A 14,154-nucleotide genomic window follows, 5' to 3' on the forward strand; every position below is an offset into this window, starting at 1 on the left:
AGTGAAAAGTTTCTCAAAATGCATTGTACTCTCCAAAGCTGCTGTACTTCTTACCAAGTAAGTGCTGATTGCCATTCATTTTCAGAGTCATTACCAAAAGTATACAGTCTCTTTAATGCAATACACAGTGTTGGAGCAGCCTGTATGTGTTTTTTTTTTTTTAAACGTGTGAACAATTTGATCTTGTCAATGATGGCGTATTGTCCCTAATAACAGGACGCTAAAGTCGATCATTAGTATGGAGTCCACTACCCAAGATCTACAGTCCACCGTCTCAAGCCTGAACCACCAGCTCAGTCACCTCGAACAGGATCTGGACAACAAGTCCAAGGAGAACAGAGACTTAAAGGAGCTGACTGAGCGACAGAATGAGAGACTCGGAGAGTGCCAGCGAAACATAGAGTCAGTCACACTGAGCTGATGCATCTGGAGGAGATGACACGGAAACTACAGGAGAGAATGGTAAATCAGAAAGTCACACCCATGAGGGGGCGAATGGCACCCAATGCAAAGCCGAGGGTGCCATTGTTGCACGCTATGATGGGGTCCATGAGGGGGCGAATGGCACCCAATGCAAACCAGAGGGTGCCATTGTTGCACGCTATGATGGGGTCCATGAGGGGGCGAATGGCACCCAATGCAAAGCAGAGGGTGCCATTGTTGCACGCTATGATGGGGTCCATGAGGGGGCGAATGGCACCCAATGCAAAGCCGAGGGTGCCATTGTTGCACGCTATGATGGGGTCCATGAGGGGGCCAATGGCACCCAATGCAAACCAGAGGGTGCCATTGTTGCACGCTATGATGGGGTCCATGAGAGGGCGAATGGCACCCAATGCAAACCAGAGGGTGCCATTGTTGCACGCTATGATGGGGTCCATGAGGGGGCGAATGGCACCCAATGCAAAGCCGAGGGTGCCATTGTTGCACGCTATGATGGGGTCCATGAGGGGGCGAATGGCACCCAATGCAAAGCCGAGGGTGCCATTTACCCCCCGAGGGTGTACAAAACCCATGGACCCTACAGAGCTTGCACAAATTTGTTTGTTATACCATTGTAATAAATTTCTCTTCTATGGAAGCGATCTGTTGTCATCTTCCAACACTATCATGACGATATTGGCACAGTTTAAAAAGCATTTGGTGTTAAACAAAAATAAAATTACTAAAGCAGGATTAGAACCAAAAACCTCAAAATTAACGTACTGGCGCTCTTCCAAGTGAGCTATCTAGCCCTATATTGGCGGTCTCTCTATTTTGTCAATATCTTTGTTTGGGGTGTCAGTCAGATGCTATCCAATCGTTAACTGCCTGTAGTCAAGGGTTACACCAGAATGTTTTTTGGGCTAATGCTAATGTTTGTTTTTTGGGCGTTCCAGAGAAACTCTGGAGACTGATGCCGAGCGGACGGGACGCAGAAACGTCAGCCCTACGCTAAGCACCCTCCGCCGATCAGAGTTACGACACTAGCTGGAATGATGAGGTGGAGCTGGGAGGGTTAGTGGGCGGAGGAAGTAACCAAGCCCTCATTGCAGAGTTGAGGTTTGTTCTAAACTAGGGCGCTAAGTTTTTATAAAATGTTTCCTAAACTGATTTTTCACTGATTAACTAAACTTTCTTTATAGTAACCCAAAATTAGCAATAGATGCAGCAAATCTGGGAAAAAGAGAAGGTCTCATAGTTATTCAAACCCAGCTCTGCGTAGGTCGTAAAATAATCAGTGCTTTTAGATACCCTACATAGAGCCCACAAAAAAATTGTGTTGTACTAACTTTATATTCTCTGAAAAATAATTTTAGCTTGAGAAGGAGAATGGCTTAGTACATGTAGCTCATCTTGAGGAACATCTTGCTGAGAAGACTGCATCCGTTGATGAAGCTACCTCCAACCATGCTGATCTAGAACATCAACTCACTGAACAGACATCGGAGCTCAGAGAACTACAGGTACAACTAGTTCACGGCCCAATGTCGTAAAGGTGTTTAGCAGAAAATCCTGCTCAACAAAATTCCTTGCAAAGCAAGAAGTGAGTGGGATACCTGCAGTCACAGCAATGGAAACTGTATTTGCTAAGCAAGCGTTTTTTGGGGCTTGATCAGATGTTCACAGGCTGTATGACATTGGTCCCTGTATTTCAATGTTAACGTTTTCCCATCAGTTTGCTCAGTACAGTAAAGTGACAGTAGCAAAACACAAAAGTAACGGGGCAAAAAAAGGATATTTTGAAAAAGAAATTGTTCACTGCTGCTGAACATTATACTCGCATCTACTTTTTCTGCCCTTTTTCTAATTACTGATCCTCTATGCACTGTGCTATTATTTATTCAATGCTTATCCGGTTTGGGATGAAGGTGCGGTCATCACCAATAGCAGAAAAAGGTTCCAGTTACCGTAAAAAAAAATATCCGGAATGAGTTTGGTAGCACTTGTATCTGAGCAAATGTTTACCGAAAGAAGTGATTTATTGTGTGATCGATTCTAATATTTATCCACCAATAGCTTACTTGACTGATTGATTGATTGATTGATTGACTGATTGATTGACTGATTGATTGACTTATTAATAAATAATAATCAATATCAATCTTATACCTTGCTATGTTATTGTAACTGTAAGTTAAACACTGTCAATAATAATTGTTCAAAGGAACAAGTTGCCTTGGATGAGTTGGTCTTTGAAAAGCTTTTGTAATAATTTGTTATAAAATGCATATGATTGGAAAGATATTTTAAAATATGGGAGTCAAATATTTGACTCCCATAAATGGCCGACTGTGTTAGTTTGCAAAGTAAAAGTAAAACCACGCATTTTCGAGGCAAATGTGTGTGGATCATTGTAGTCTACTTTTAAAACATCTTTCTTCCCATAGGCATTTTATAACAAACGGTTACAAATGCTTTTTGAAGACCAACTCGACCGATCCAAGGCAACATGTTCCTTTAAATACATTCAGTTTTGACTTTTGTTTTTAAAAGAATTGTTTATTAGTTAATGCTTTTGATTATTGCTTCACGCTCAAAAGAGATTGTCTCCATATGATTTCAAATAATTTAATATTGACCTAATACATAAAAACAACGTGTTTGTCTCTCTAAAAGTATAAATACCAAACAACGACCTTAAAAAATGTTTTTAGTTGTAGGGAATAATAGTTTGAAAAACGTTTTTTTTTTTGCATTTAGCTCCTGGGAAACAAAGAGACATTGTCAACCGATCACCTTCAACTCAGCCAGACTGTCGACCAGCTGCAAAGTGAGCTTACATCCCACAATCACACAGCGAATTATTGGAAGCAGAACTGGACAAAGTCAAAACAGTAAGCAAATTGAAAAATAAGTACTCTTAAACCTGAAATATAGTGTCAGAGCTGTCCAGGGCGATAATTTGCAGAATTCTTGTTCGAATCCTGACCTGTTGAGTCCTTGAGCAAAGCATAATCATACTGCATAGACTTGTGTCCATGGCCGCCTCATCCTCAATTTGTAATCGGGCGCATTCCTGCAGTCGCACTGAGCAAGGCACTTTATCATAATTGCTTCTCTGCAGTCACAAGTACAAAAAGGGAACTGGCTAGAGCTGGGGAGTAATCAACAAAGGACTGGCATTCTATCAAGGGGGAATATTAATTTTCTCTTTTTTTATGCCAATGAAACCAGACGTCACAAACACCAGACTTTTTTGCTTAAATCTAAATTGTGTAAGCACAAAAAAAATTCCCACAGGCTTAATGAAATTAGCCGCGACCAACCAAGTATGTACACATCTTGAATCTGATTACCACATCTCCAAGGAATTGGATGCGGAGGTCAGGGAGCTTAGAGAGAACAAAGAGACCCTTGAGATGAGAGCCAATGAGGATGGTCAGCGAGTCTCTCAGCTGGAAGCAGCTCTGCTCATCTGTAAGGAAGAGCTGACTGGGTATATCGATAAACTAGATGGAATGAGAGACAGACATGAGAAGGATCTACAGAGTAAGAAGACTGAGGTAGGTGAATCGGGCTTGGTTTCCTTCTGCAAGGTCACGCTGGTCTCATGGGTGATAAGCTTACTCATGTGGTCCTTACCGGTCTCATTTCCAAGATAGCTTGGATGAGCTGGTGAGCTTGTTCGCTCGCCCCCTATCGGTCTAAGACTACTTGGATGAGCTGAGCTTGTTCGCTCGACCCCACTGGTCTCATCTTCTAAGATAGCTGGGATGGGCTGATGAGCTTGTCTAAATTATTCTTCAGCCTCTTTGTATGAAAATGCGGTCAAGCAAATTGATTGCTCAGTACCTAATGTCATAAATTCTGTAAGCAAAAAAACTTGGTAAGGGTAGACAAATCTTTCTGAGCAAGACCACCCAAAGTTCCAAAAGTTTTACATTGTCAGGAATAGGTGCCCAAAATGATTTTTTTTGCAAAGAACTTAGTCTCTTCAAAAAAGCTTTACGGATAAAGACATCGTTCAATGTGAAGTAGTTGATATCCGGGCCTCCCGGGAGAACAGTTCATTGACAACTGATGGGGCTACCCTGGTTAAATAAGACAAAATTACTGAACTAATACACAGATGACTACATGTACAAATTACAGATGAAGAAGTTGGAGAAGCAGTTGAAGCAGGCTAAGGAGGAGTTGGAGACAGTTGCAGACCAGGTTCTAGAGTTAAAGCAAGCCTTGAATGAACGACAGCAGAGTGCTTCCCGTATGGCGGAGGGACAGTTAGAAAACCAGGTCAGGCTCAAAGATATATCACAGTATCCTGTCTGTTTGTACAGTAAAACCTGCCCACTTTATACGGCGAAGCTCCAGTGTTTATCAGAACCCCCATACAAAATTCATTGAGACAGTTTTGCTTTAAGGTTTTTCACCTAAATTTATGAAGTTATCAACTTTTGTGTCTTGCGTGGTTTTCAAAGACTTGCGGTCTTCCTAAAAATGCAAATTTCCATCCCATGAATTGTTTTTGAAGCAAGGAAATTTCCATTAAATTGTGCCGAACTATCTATCAACTTTTGGGCCAGGAGTAGCAAAACGCCTGAGAACTTGCTTGGGCAGTGTTCGTTTGTGTGCCCAATAGAGCTGCTTAAGCATGTCAAGGCTAAACGTACCAGACTCAAGCTTTGGTGTTTCTGATCAGTCCTGTTTTTGACACTTGTCCATTGTTACAGCTATTTTTTTCTTTTGAATGGAGATTTTACATGTTGTTTAAACAAGTTTACTGTTAATAGTTGTATTAATCCCTGCATTAAAAAAATTCAAAAGCAATTCTAATTCTTCTGGAATAGGATCATGCTATTTCAAAGGAAAGTAGTTAAAATGCGGGTTAATTTTCAAGCATTTGAAACACATTTTTCTTGTATTAGGTGTCTCATTTAGAGACAGGTTTGAATCACATCACTACTGAGGCTGAGAACGATGCTGCAATGATCGAGAAGAAACTTCATCAAGCATGTATGGATCTTGAAGACAGGACCACCCAGCTGACAGAAATAACTACAACTCTCAGGTAACTAACACAACAAAAGAGTATAGAGAAGCTTAGAAAATGTGCATAAATGTAGAAAGATAGGCAGTCATTCATCAGCCTCAATTGGTCAATCATGAATTTGATCTTGAGTCCAGTGCTCTAAACCGCATGGCCACAACATGCAACAAGATGCAAGTAGAATAAGTAGACCTTTAATACAAACTTACCCCCATTCAAATTAATGCAATGAAGCTTCAACCAGGGCAGAAATGTTGAAGACCTATTGGCTCAATGAGACTTTCTATTCACTAATGTACACACGAGGTACATGGCAGAAATGCTGAAGACCTATTGGCTCAATGAGACTTTCTATTCACTAATGTACACACGAGGTACATGGCAGAAATGTTGAAGACCTATTGGCTCAATGAGACTTTCTATTTACTAATGTACACACGAGGTACATGGCAGAAATGTCGAAGACCTATTGGCTCAATGAGACTTTCTATTCACTAATGTACACACGAGGTACATGGCAGAAATGTTGAAGACCTATTGGCTCAATGAGACTTTCTATTCACTAATGTACACACGAGGTACATGGCAGAAATGTTGAAGACCTATTGGCTCAATGAGACTTTCTATTCACTAATGTACACACGAGGTGCATGGCAAATATGGCTGCATCACCACATGGCAGGTGTTCGTTTTGCTAATTAACCAAGCGCGCATGTCAGTATTCATGCATGTAGTAAATACGCATGACAAGTCAAAAAAGAAAAAATCGGGCTTACCATCCTGCAACTGTGAAGATCTGGAACAGCCTACCATCATCGGTTATCTCAGACACTACTACCCAGGGCATGCAGTCATTTAAATGTAGAGTACATAAATACCTTAAGTAACGTCCTGTTTTACGGCAATCATGACTGCAGGTGATGCTAGTTGTTGTGTCTCTCATCAATTTCTAGTGAGTGAGGCATAGTCCAATACACCGTGTTAGCTAGCAAGCCGTGCAGGCCGTGTTAGCACGGCCAGTTGGGCTGAAATCACGGGCAAAATTTTGATGCACGGCTTGGTTGCAGCCGTGCTGTCTAATAATTTCAGTGAAAATTGCTGAACTTTATTATCATTGTTTGTGTTGAAAAGTTTAAAAACAGCAGTGAGTAAAATTAGATTTGGTTTTACCAGATTTCCTTCTTTTTTTGGGGATCAAACTTTCAACGACGCAACCATACAACAAATCACTCGAAGTTGCGTCGAACACGCTGAACACATTGCAACCACACAATGCACAAACCACACATTACGCAACACACATGCAGTACACAACGCATGAGCAAGACACACAGACTTCGTTTTAACGGTCAGTCGTCGTCATTGACCGTCATCAGCAGGCAGCATGAACTCCATGCACGCGTGGTATGAAAGCGGCGAATTCACATGCGTTTTCCTTCAGATTATTTTAGGTACCAATCTCATCTCCACCATAAACCATCGCGTTATGGATTTTTCTACCATGACGTCAGTATCGGCAACTGAGTGACAAGCGGTGCAGTGCAATGCACCTTATACCGCATACTTATATGCAGTTGCTTTGTAGACTGGTTCCGCAGTTTTTCCCAACTCGACCGCGGCAAACATGACAATGTTTTTTTCCTGCTAGAAATTCAAGGGCACGTCGTTCGTTCGTTGTAGAGTTTGTTTGAAACATCGAGACTTTTTTGGATTTCATTGTTTGCATCTCTTGGGTGTTTTAAAAAAAATACAGTTGCCAAAACGATGTGTGTTTTTTTTTTTGCTCGAAAGTTTGAGCCTGTATTCTCTGTAAAACAGCATAGTTGTGACGATCGACATTCAACAACTGGTTCATGATATTTCTCAAGTTTCAAATCTCAAGTTGGTTTTGCTGTTTTCTCCTCACTAAAACCTCCCCAAATTTATTTGTCAATGCACGTACGTTTTTTTGCCCAGTTGAATTACTTACTGGCACTGTCTTTAGTAACTGTTTGTTCTTTATTCTCCAAAGACCATTTACAACTTGCCTTTGACCTAGTTTCACAAATTAAACAACCTAAAAGACTTAAACGTTATGAAACCTAAACAAATACTAAGAAAAATATTAATTACCATGATCAGTCGGTTGAAATTAAGCAAACAATTATGATACATGTAAATCACTCTTGGCATTTTGATTGGTTGCAAAAAATTGTGTGAATCATTATTTTACATTAATTAATTGATTTGTTTGAAATAAATACAAAAACAAGACAAAAATGGATAGAAAATTAACATTGGTAAATGATAACTCTTAATTTCTTCAATAAAGAACATTTCAAAATTACCTCTTCATTTTTTCATTTTTTTTTTAGTCTTTAAAACAAAATCTGTATAAAGAGTATCACATACCCCCCAAAATATTTTGTGGACAGTAAACTTGAACTGCGTTATTTCACTAAATGGGTCCAAGCTCCATAGTCCAAGTAATTAGTAACTGCTCTGAAATGGCCTTATAATGCACCAGAAAACATTTAAAAGTGTTTAATATTGTGCATTTCTTTTTTAAGTTCAAATACAATCCTTGTTAAACCATGGAGGTAGAAATAGCTCCATGGTCAAACTGACAGGTGACTATAAGTGACACAAAAACGAAGGATTGACTTATTGTAAATTGAACTGTGCAAGTCTGTATTGAAAAACTAAAATCAAGTAGACTTGGTTGTAACCTGTTTGAAATGATTCACGTGTTATTTTTTGTTTGCATCTTCTTTGTTACAATGTTTGATCATTATTGCAAACAAGGAGCAAAAATAGTGCACGTCTTTCATCTTTACAATCTTTGTTTTAAAGCCTCTCATTTTCAAGTTAAAAAAAAATTGAATCAAAATAGTTTACTTGTACCAGAGAAATAGGTACCAGAAATGCATCAGAAACCACCAGAGAGCACCTACAGTAGCCAGAGCTTCCAGGGCCCTTAAGAGGGTCATGGACCCCGACGAGACAGACTTTGCGCTGCGCGCTCATGTTGTTTGCTACGCACACAATGTTTCAAATTTTTTGTAGTGATTTTAGGTTGCACTCTCACTTTTTCAGTTTGCACTCACCCTTTCCAAATTCCTGGCTAAGACACTTGGACTCCAATAATCATTATTTCCTTTCTTTTTTTCTTGTTATCGTGGAATGGTCTGTTGAAATAAGAATTTAGCTATCCCTATGGGATATTATGCTTGTTTTTTTTCAGGGGGCACTCCTTATTATTATTTTTTTTTTTTAAATAGCTCCCCGGGAGCTTTTCTATTCTACTTGTCATGCGCACTACCATTGCATGAAGTCATTCCTGGGCACTATTCTACTCGTCATGCGCTTTACAATTGTGGTACTGTTTTGTATACACGCATGAACAGCGCTCTCTTAGCGACAACAAATTCATGAACAAACTTATCATGTGCATTTTGTTTCACAGTCATCATTTTCTCTTGCTAAAACTCATGTTCTGGTAACTAAATATGTATGAAGTATAGTAAAACAAATATAACATGGTTTATTTCGGGTGACTAGTCGATGAGCTCCCCTCGGTATTGGAAGTTTACAAACTAGTTCCCTCAGCTTTGCCTCGGGAACTGGTTTGTCAACTTCCAATACCTCTGGGAGCTAATATCGACTAGTCACCCTCAAACCATGTTATATTTGTATAAAAGTTCTTGTCACTCATACCCAACAATATTTACAGGCAACTTGGAGACATTGATCATCGTTTTTTAACCATGTATGGGCAACTGCGGCGCCTCTCCCATTATCACGGTTCTGTTTTGAAAGTTATTGATAGGGTAAGCTTGTGTAACAAGGCACCGTGAATGGACACCATCCTTATCGTGTCACATTTTCTTGTTACACCGTCATGCTGTTTAAAAGCCCGGTCACACAGGCCTCGATAACAGAACGAAAAAATAAAAAATGCACCCCCCTCAAGTGGTTGAATGAGCAAGGGGCGTATTCTGTGTGGAGCAATTCAATCAATAGAATCGGTCTCTTTGCGTCGTTACCGTTCTCGTTCTCATTATTGCTGTAGTGTGACTCGGCCTTTATTTTTTGTTTTTCCCTCAATTGAAAACAATTCATTTTATTTGATGCAGATATCTGTTGCTGTTAGAAGGATATCAACCACAAAACTGAGAGATGCTCCGCACCATGAATCAGGATTCATCTTAGAATGGTAAGCCGAATTATATGCGTGTAGGCTGTGTCTTAGTTGGTGTCTATGGCTATGGCTGGCTCTCCAACTCATCATGTAAAGGATGTCCGTATTGAAGGAGCCGCAAATTTGGACATGGCCTTGAGTTTAAACCCTCCCCATGCGTTATGTGATTTTGCATTCATACACACATAGTGCCTATGAATTCATGTAGAAATTGGTACTAAATAATTGTAATACGGGTAGGTATTTATCTATAGTTCTTATGCTATGTGTTTTTTTGAAAAGGTACCCCAACAAATATCCATGATCCATGACCCCCCCCCCCCACCTCTTGAAGTCTGGAAACTTAGATAGATGATCTGGACATTTGAGATCCCCGCATTCAAACTTTTGTTCAATTGCTTTTTAATTATTATACCTCTACATGAGAGTATCTTGGGCTACAAAAATAGTAAATTCGTAACGAGTGTTGTAAAGGGAATTGATAATAAAATGCAAACCGACATCTAAGTGAAAATTTTACCTGATAGTTTCACAATTGACACTGTTGATAAATCTGACATTGAGTGATAAGTACAGTAAACAAACGTTAATGAACACGTATTGTGTACCATTCAATTACAATGCACCTCTGGGTCCCATATTATATCATCACGAAAGGATTAGACCCAATGGTGTAAGAAATAAAGTTTGTAAAAATAAAGGCTTTTCCTCATATGCAAACTTGTTTTAATAACTGTATTTTGTCCCAATGTTTTTATTTTTAGTGTTTGTCCGCCATTGCATGAGGATGTCAAGGAATCAACAGTAACAAGCTCATAACGATATGGATATGATGTTTAACAAAAAAAGGTAAATACATAATTCTTAACAACTGTTTTTGTTGGCATGTGTGACAGCAAATGGAGCTCCACATCAAAAAGAACTAGCGCCCAGATTAAACTCATCTTGCTAAAGGCTAATCCCCTGGTAATGCCATTCATTTTAAACTTCAAACAATTTTAGGCCCAAATTTGATGAATATTCTACTTGCTCCTGATGATTTTTTTTATTTTAGGCATAAATTTAATAAAACTGCTGGCTTTTCCCTTGTGATTTGTCAATTTAAGGCCCAAGTTCGGTAACATTGCTGGACCCTTGTGATTTTTTTTCTTTAGGCCTGAATTGGCTTTAACCCCATGTGATTTTTCAATAATGTGAGCCAAATTTAATGAAACTGGTTGTTTTTTTCCCCTCCTTTTTCTCACTCTCTAAATTTTGGTAAAAACTCTGTGTTTTTTTTTCATTTCAGGCTTAAATTTTATGTAACTGCTGAACTTGCCCCTTTAGATTTTCTCAATTTTAAGGCAAAAATTTGATAAAACTGTTGGACCTATCCCTTGTGATTTTTGTCAATTTAGCCAAATATTTTGATAAAACTGCTGGACTTGCCCCTATTGATTTTTTGGGTTATTTTTCAGGCAAGATATCGATAAAAATGCTGGACTTGCCCCTCATGGTTTTTATTTGGGGGTGGGGGGGGGGGGGGCTCGAATTTGATAAAACTGCTGGACTTTACCCCTTGTGATTTGTTTTCAATTTTAGATGCAAGATTATTTTGTCCTTTAAAATGTTTTGGATGGAAGTGTTTGTCAGCCACCATCATGAAGATTTCAATAGATCACCAGTAGCAAGCGTAAATTTTAGGCCCAAACTTGATAAAACTGCTGAACTTACCCCTTGTGATTTTTTCCATTTTAGGCCAAAATTTTATAAAACTGCTGGACCTTTTTTCCTTTTTAGACCCAAGTTTGGTAAAACTGCTGGACTGTTGTGTTGTTTTTTTCTCAAATTTTAGGGCCAAATTGTCTAAAACTGCATACTTCCCTTGCGAGTTGTTTTATATCTTAGACCCAAGAGATGTTGTCACGTAATTTGTTAATACATGTACACTGCTGTCTGGTGAAACTTTGCATGGTGGAAATACGATATGGAAAGGTTTGCGGTAACACCATGTAATGACTATCTCTAATGAGTCGGGGTGGTTCTAAAAAGAACCGTGGTTGAACTTGACGTTTCGATCAGTATGCTCTGATCGTCTTCTGGAGAAAGCTGTACTCTGATGCTGCATGCTGCTTAAGTATTGTGGAGGCGGATTAGCTTGGTGATGCATGAAGGCAGGAAATTGGGCTCGGTGATACGCTGTGAAACCTGCTCTGAGCCTTGGGGTTGTGTGTAGGGTGTGTGCTCACTGAGCTGTGTCAGTAGGATCACCACTTCTCTACAGCGGAACGGATACAATGCAAGCAAGTCAAGACAAGCAAGCCCATCTCCCCCCGACCAAAGGGTCCCCTATACCCAAGGTCAAACACACACTCCCTCAGTTAGTTTACCATACCTAGGTCCCCCCTCTCGTCGCCTCCAATGCATCAAGCAAGCAGGAATCAAGGTGTATCACTCCGCTCCCAAGAAACTCCATCGCTCTCTCCAATTACACAAGGGCAAGAAGGACCCCTCCACCCGTGCCAGAGTCTACTGCATTCCATGCGAATGTGGTAAGGTTTACGTCGGGGAAACCGGACATAACCTTCCCACTGGACTTAAGGAACACAGAGCACACAGAAGGAGGGGAGACTTTGATAAATCATCCATCGTCAAACATTCCCACATCACTGACCACAAAGTTGACTGGGAAGCAGCAGAAATTATGGCTCCAATCTAGGCATGGCACCCAAGATGGATCAGAGAGGCCTCCTCCCGACCAATGGATCTTGTATATCCACAGTCACCCCTAGGCCCAAACTCCTGTACTTAGTTTTATCCCCCATTGGACTGCTTTGGGTCATCTATACCCTCGGTCACCCCCTAGGCCCCAGCTCAAGTATTTATTTATTTTAGACTGTTTTGGGTCTTCTATACCCACAGTCCCCTAGGCCACACACCCTCACCATCCCCTGTACTTGATCCTACTGACACAGCTCAGTGAGCACACACCCCCACACACAACCCAAAAGCTCCAGAGCAGGTTCTACCACGCATCACCGAGCGCAATTTCCCGCCTTTATTTCCCGCCTTTGTGCATCACCAAGCTAATCCGCCTCCACAGTACTTAAGCAGCATGCAGCATCGTCAGAAGACGATCAGAGCATACTGATCGAAACGTCGAGTTAAACCAACTCATGAAGATAGTCATTACATGGTGTTACCACAACCTGTTCATATGTGTTGGTTTTATATAATATTTGATGTTTTTCTAATCGTCTTTTACATGTAGTGGGTTGTTTTTGCAGCTGGCATCTTGTAAATAAGTACACCATTGCAAACCGGCAAGCATATACACGTTTTTGCGCTAACTTGGTGGTGCCTGCGCTAACTTGGTGGTGTGTGTGGATCGAAAAAAATGGTGGTGCCTGCGGATTAAAATGGTACAGCACGGACGATTCCGAATAATATAAGATTGAAGGGACCTGGGGTTGATTTCACAAAGAGTTAGGACTAGTCTTATCTCGAGTTAGGACCAGTCACTCGTCCTAACTTAGGACTTTGTGTATCTCCTAGGACTAGTCCTAAGTTAAGACTAGTCCTAACTCTTTGTGCAATCGACCCCCGGGCACTTGCACGTTGCAGGTGGGGTCCTACTTCCGGTTCGGGCCACTGGTTGGTTGATCTTAAAGGTGCATTTGGGCTCCTCACCTGAGGATGGTGCTTGCATTGGTGTTCTTAACTACAAGATTATGAGAACTATTGCGTTAGAATCATATTCTGTTGAAGTAGATTATTAAAACAAGACTAATGCAAGAATTATTATTTATTTTATTTTTTACATAGGAACCAACTGGGAGGTTGGTATTAACAACTGCATCTCCTAAGGACCGGATGTCGCCCAGAGCACTTAAGTCAACTGTCAGTTCATAAGCAAGGGAGAGCCGAACTACGCTGAATGTAGGGCTGACACCTGTTGCTACATTGAACACAACTAATGTTTCTACCAAATTTTGCCTCATAGTGCAACATAGCATTCTGTATGTAATTATCAAGTTTTGCTCTAAAATGCAAAAAGGCGTATTTATAAAATTTTGCTTTCAAATGCAACAAGGTGTTTTATTTAAGTTTGCTACAAATTTTTCCCTCAAATTCAACAAGTCGCGTTTATCAAATTTTGTTTCGAGAATGCACAAGCAATTTTTTTATCAAATTTGCGTACTTAGCAAATTTTGCTTGAAAATGCAACAAGGCTTAGCCTTAAAAATTGGCCGAAAAATTAAATTGTTCCAAATCAGTCAATAGAACAAGTTTAACCCCTTGCAGTTTTTTTAACAAAAAAACCTGGCTCAAAAGGCCCATTTCTTAAAAATGACCGACTTTTTTTTGATAAAAAATCAGTCAAGTTTAACCCCTTGCAGTTTTTTATAGAAAAATCCTGACTCAAAAAGGCCCATTTTTAAAAATTGGCCGAAAAATAAAATTGTCCCATATCATTCAAAAGAACAAGTTTAACCCCTTGCAGTTTTTTTAACAAAAAAATCCC

At 40.0% G+C, this 14,154-nt stretch overlaps 2 protein-coding genes across 2 annotated transcripts; both read left to right on the top strand.

Annotated features, from left to right (window-relative positions):
- Positions 1–435: 435 nt before the first annotated feature.
- Positions 436–1,976, top strand: LOC117305589 (apolipoprotein A-IV-like). The gene is made up of 2 exons (XM_033790468.1): positions 436–981; positions 1,800–1,976. The coding sequence occupies exons 1-2, from the start codon at positions 436–438 to the stop codon at positions 1,974–1,976; spliced, it is 723 nt and encodes a 240-aa protein (XP_033646359.1).
- Positions 1,429–13,848, top strand: LOC117305566 (cytoskeletal protein Sojo-like). Its single transcript, XM_033790451.1, has 9 exons — positions 1,429–1,542; positions 1,800–1,946; positions 3,184–3,317; positions 3,792–3,986; positions 4,576–4,716; positions 5,349–5,491; positions 9,586–9,665; positions 10,415–10,499; positions 13,455–13,848. The coding sequence occupies exons 4-7, from the start codon at positions 3,843–3,845 to the stop codon at positions 9,623–9,625; spliced, it is 468 nt and encodes a 155-aa protein (XP_033646342.1). The 5' UTR covers positions 1,429–1,542; positions 1,800–1,946; positions 3,184–3,317; positions 3,792–3,842; the 3' UTR covers positions 9,626–9,665; positions 10,415–10,499; positions 13,455–13,848.
- The last annotated feature ends 306 nt before the right edge of the window (positions 13,849–14,154 follow it).

The sequence above is a fragment of the Asterias rubens genome (genome assembly GCF_902459465.1).
Source record: "Asterias rubens chromosome 8 unlocalized genomic scaffold, eAstRub1.3 super_scaffold_89, whole genome shotgun sequence".
Taxonomy (NCBI): Eukaryota; Metazoa; Echinodermata; class Asteroidea; order Forcipulatida; family Asteriidae; genus Asterias; species Asterias rubens.

Excerpts from the sequence above, each read along its gene's own strand:
- LOC117305589 (XM_033790468.1), top strand. The coding sequence starts at position 436 with ATGACACGGAAACTACAGGAGAGAATGGTAAATCAGAAAGTCACACCC. Across the intron at positions 982-1,799 it reads CACCCAATGCAAAGCCGAGG|CTTGAGAAGGAGAATGGCTT; the intron begins GTGCCATTTACC and ends AAATAATTTTAG.
- LOC117305566 (XM_033790451.1), top strand. The coding sequence starts at position 3,843 with ATGAGAGCCAATGAGGATGGTCAGCGAGTCTCTCAGCTGGAAGCAGCT. Across the intron at positions 3,987-4,575 it reads TACAGAGTAAGAAGACTGAG|ATGAAGAAGTTGGAGAAGCA; the intron begins GTAGGTGAATCG and ends TACAAATTACAG. Across the intron at positions 5,492-9,585 it reads GAAATAACTACAACTCTCAG|ATATCTGTTGCTGTTAGAAG; the intron begins GTAACTAACACA and ends TATTTGATGCAG.